The 3,205-nt window shown below is 33.4% G+C and overlaps 1 protein-coding gene across 2 annotated transcripts; it reads left to right on the top strand.

Moving 5' to 3' along the window:
- Window positions 1-904: 904 nt before the first annotated feature.
- Window positions 905-2,729, top strand: LOC111316229 (fatty acid elongase 3-like). Of its 2 annotated transcripts, none has more exons than XM_089753965.1 (2): window positions 905-1,871; window positions 2,255-2,729. In XM_089753965.1, exons 1-2 carry the CDS (start codon window positions 1,024-1,026, stop codon window positions 2,358-2,360), a joined length of 954 nt encoding a protein of 317 aa, XP_089610091.1. In that variant the 5' UTR covers window positions 905-1,023; the 3' UTR covers window positions 2,361-2,729. The 2 variants fall into 2 exon arrangements, with proteins under 2 accessions (XP_089610091.1, XP_022773979.2); XM_022918244.2 differs by having other exon boundaries at window positions 906-1,871; window positions 1,975-2,729.
- The last annotated feature ends 476 nt before the right edge of the window (window positions 2,730-3,205 follow it).

The following is a 3,205-nucleotide window of genomic DNA, read 5'->3' on the forward strand; positions in this document are numbered from 1 at the left end:
TCTTTTTTTTATATTTCAATTTTATTAATTTTTAAATAAAAATAACGTTATTTGAATATTTTATTATATATTTATTAATTAATTCAAACGACAAAATTTGTCACTTTATTTTTAATTTTATTGATTAAAAGAAAACAAATTAAACTAAAATATTTTACAAAATACTCTATAACTAATACAAATGGTAAATTTTTAATCAATTTCATTACTTTACGTAAAATAAAGTTAATAAAATGAAGAGTATATTAACGAATATCCAAATATATAGCTCACAAATAGGTGATATTTTTAATTTTAGATATAAATAATATCAAGGTATCATACACGAGGATAACATAATCTTATCATATAATATATTTTTTTCAGTGATGTCATGCATGAACCACTATAAGTTTTTTTTTAATTGGTTGGTTATTAAATTAATTAAACAAAGTAAGACACACGAAAATCATATTCTTTAATAGAGGAATTAATACGACCATCAGCGGAAGAGTTGTTTAAAAAAAATTTTTTTTTTCTAATTTGTAGCCCACAATTTTGTAAACAAATTAGGGAACTATTTTTTTTTTTAATAATTTTCTTTGTCATCTCAAATGAGATTAACTATTAAAATAAAAAAAATTTGAAAGTTTCAATCATAGGGTTTGATGAGAGAAAAATGAGCTTAACTCTAAGATTTTTTTAAAAATCATATGATTTATTAATAAATTAATAAATTTTTAATTTTATTAATAAAAGCTATATATCATTCTATTAATATCATTTGACAATTAAGTTTGAATGATTGCTATTATTTTTAAAATTGATTATTCTTTGAATAAGAAAAAAGAAAAGTAGAATACCAGTCACACGTGTAAGTTTAGTCAATCACACGAGAAATCATTTAATAGACAGACAAGATGGCAACAAGACTTTGACACCGTCATCCCTACCCCTCTCAATAGCCACTCATGCTTTGTTAAATCAGGAAAACATGTGAAATAGCCACCCAAGCACAACGGATTCCTCCGATCATTCGCCTGTATGACCGCCGTCGCTTACTACCTTTCCCAACACCCTTCCATCATCACCTTCCGTTGGAGCCACACCCAATCATGGGGCTCCACCTGGTCATTCCTAGTCACCTCCATCGCCGTGTACCTCACCCTCTCTTCCCTCTTTCACCTCTTTTTGTCCCTCCTCGTCAAACGTGGCAGGCCGGTCCCGCTCGGTCCAATCCCGGCTCTCCATAGCCTCATCATGTCAATCGTCTCGGCCGTCATCTTCACCGGAATCCTCCTCTCCTCCGCCGCTGAAATCAAGGAAACCAGATGGTTCTGGCGCCGTTCCAAAACCCCATTCCAATGGCTCCTTTGTTTCCCTCTCGGAACCCGTCCCTCTGGCCGTGTCTTCTTCTGGTCCTACATCTTTTACCTCTCTCGTTTCCTCCATATGTTCCGTACATTCTTCATAATCTTCCGAACCCGAAGATTAATCTTTTTTCACCTTTTCAACAACTCCATATTGACGATCATGTCATTTCTATGGCTAGAGTTTTCACAGTCGTTTCAGGTTTTGGCGATCCTGTTTACGACCCTGGTTTACTCGGCGGTTTATGGCTATAGATTCTGGACGGGAATAGGGTTACCAAGCGCTTGCTTTCCATTCGTTTTGAATTGCCAAATTCTGTTGTTAGGCTTCAACCTGGTTTCCCATGTCGGGGTTTTGGTGTTGCATTTCATGAAAGGTGGGTGCAATGGGATTGGAGCCTGGGTTTTGAACTCGGTTTTGAATGGGGTTATTTTGCTACTGTTTCTGAAGTTTTACGTTCAGAGCAGAAGAAAATATCGGAAACAAGCTGAGGAGAGGGAAATTGTCAAAGACAAAGATTTGTGAGTGGTTTTTTTTTTTTTTTTTGCTAAAAACAGAAGCAACAAGTTCTGTAATTAAATTCAAGTTGTGTTCTTAAACTTGACTTCCAATCTGATGTTGCAGGAGAAAGCCACAGATTCCTTTCTTACCAAAATAGTTTTATCAACAAACGTTAGTTTAATCAAATAAGAAATTAATGCAACTGTAGTAAAAATTAGTATTATCTTTATATATAAAAAAAAAAAAAAGCAAATATAATGGATTATTTTTAATAGAGTTGTCCAGTGTTGTCTTGAATTCTTTTACCAAATAATGAAACAATCGAGAAAGGCATATCCTCTGCTGCCTCTTCACTAATCAGGATGCTGCTGTTGCTAAAATTGATCGTTTTGGAATCATAAAGGGTCGGCAAGTGGAGGGAAGGACCTGATCAGCTGATCTCATTGTCTGAAAATGGTTGGACACTAAAAAAGTACACACAGACCACAAATTTTCTTTGCAGTTTCTGACTACAGATGGAAAGATCTTGGTAAGAGAAATGCTGCCATTACAAGTTCCAATCTTCAGTGTGGAAGTTAAGGATTTGAAGATAAAAAGTGTGAAGTTGCAGTTTCCTGAAGTCTTGAATTGATTAAAGTTGAGCAGTTCAAGAAACAATGGTAAGCGACCCTATTTTGTATTCATGCCAACAAATTGATATGTTCAATTTATTAAAAAAGAAATTCCCTTGTTGTAGCTAATTAACCTTTACTTTCTGTCAGCTTCAAATATATTTAGAATGCATTTTATTTTGATTTGATCTTTCTCCCAGACAAAGAAAAGGAATGTAACATGACCTTAGATTATTTCAATTTCAAGTTATTCAGATTTCATATTCCAATCATCCTTAAATTTTAAACCCTAAATCATTTTAAACTTAACACTCAAGTCTTTCAAGTTTAATTTGTTAACCAGCTGCGATCATATAACAACACTTCACCCACCCAAAAACTAAGAGGCCAACTGTGGCAAGAAAGGAACAGGAAAATACAAATGCCCATGAAGTCAGAATATAGAAAAGATATATTGCCGATTATCCATGGGATCAATTGACATGTCATTGGTGTTGTCACTTTGAGGTTACGGGTTCCATAGAATTTAGGCACACAATGTTTTCTTCAATCAAGTATACAGTAAGTGAGTTTAACAGCAAATTCGAAACTAAAAAAAAAAAGAAGATATATTAAAGAGGGGATTAAAAGATAAAAACCACTTACAAAAATAAAGAGAAAAACAAAGTGAAATTAGATGTTTATATATAAGAATTAAGCTACCCGTTGCCAATTTTTTGTCATTTGAGTTCACATGATTCAAA

Source organism: Durio zibethinus, chromosome 24 (assembly GCF_047325235.1).
Source record: "Durio zibethinus cultivar Kanyao isolate XHJ-2024 chromosome 24, ASM4732523v1, whole genome shotgun sequence".
Classification (NCBI taxonomy): Eukaryota; Viridiplantae; Streptophyta; class Magnoliopsida; order Malvales; family Malvaceae; genus Durio; species Durio zibethinus.

Bases quoted from the DNA above. Each gene is read 5' to 3' on its own strand.
- LOC111316229 (XM_089753965.1), top strand. From the start codon at position 1,024: ATGACCGCCGTCGCTTACTACCTTTCCCAACACCCTTCCATCATCACC. The intron at 1,872-2,254 runs GTGAGTGGTTTT...GGAATCATAAAG, and splicing joins ATTGTCAAAGACAAAGATTT to GGTCGGCAAGTGGAGGGAAG.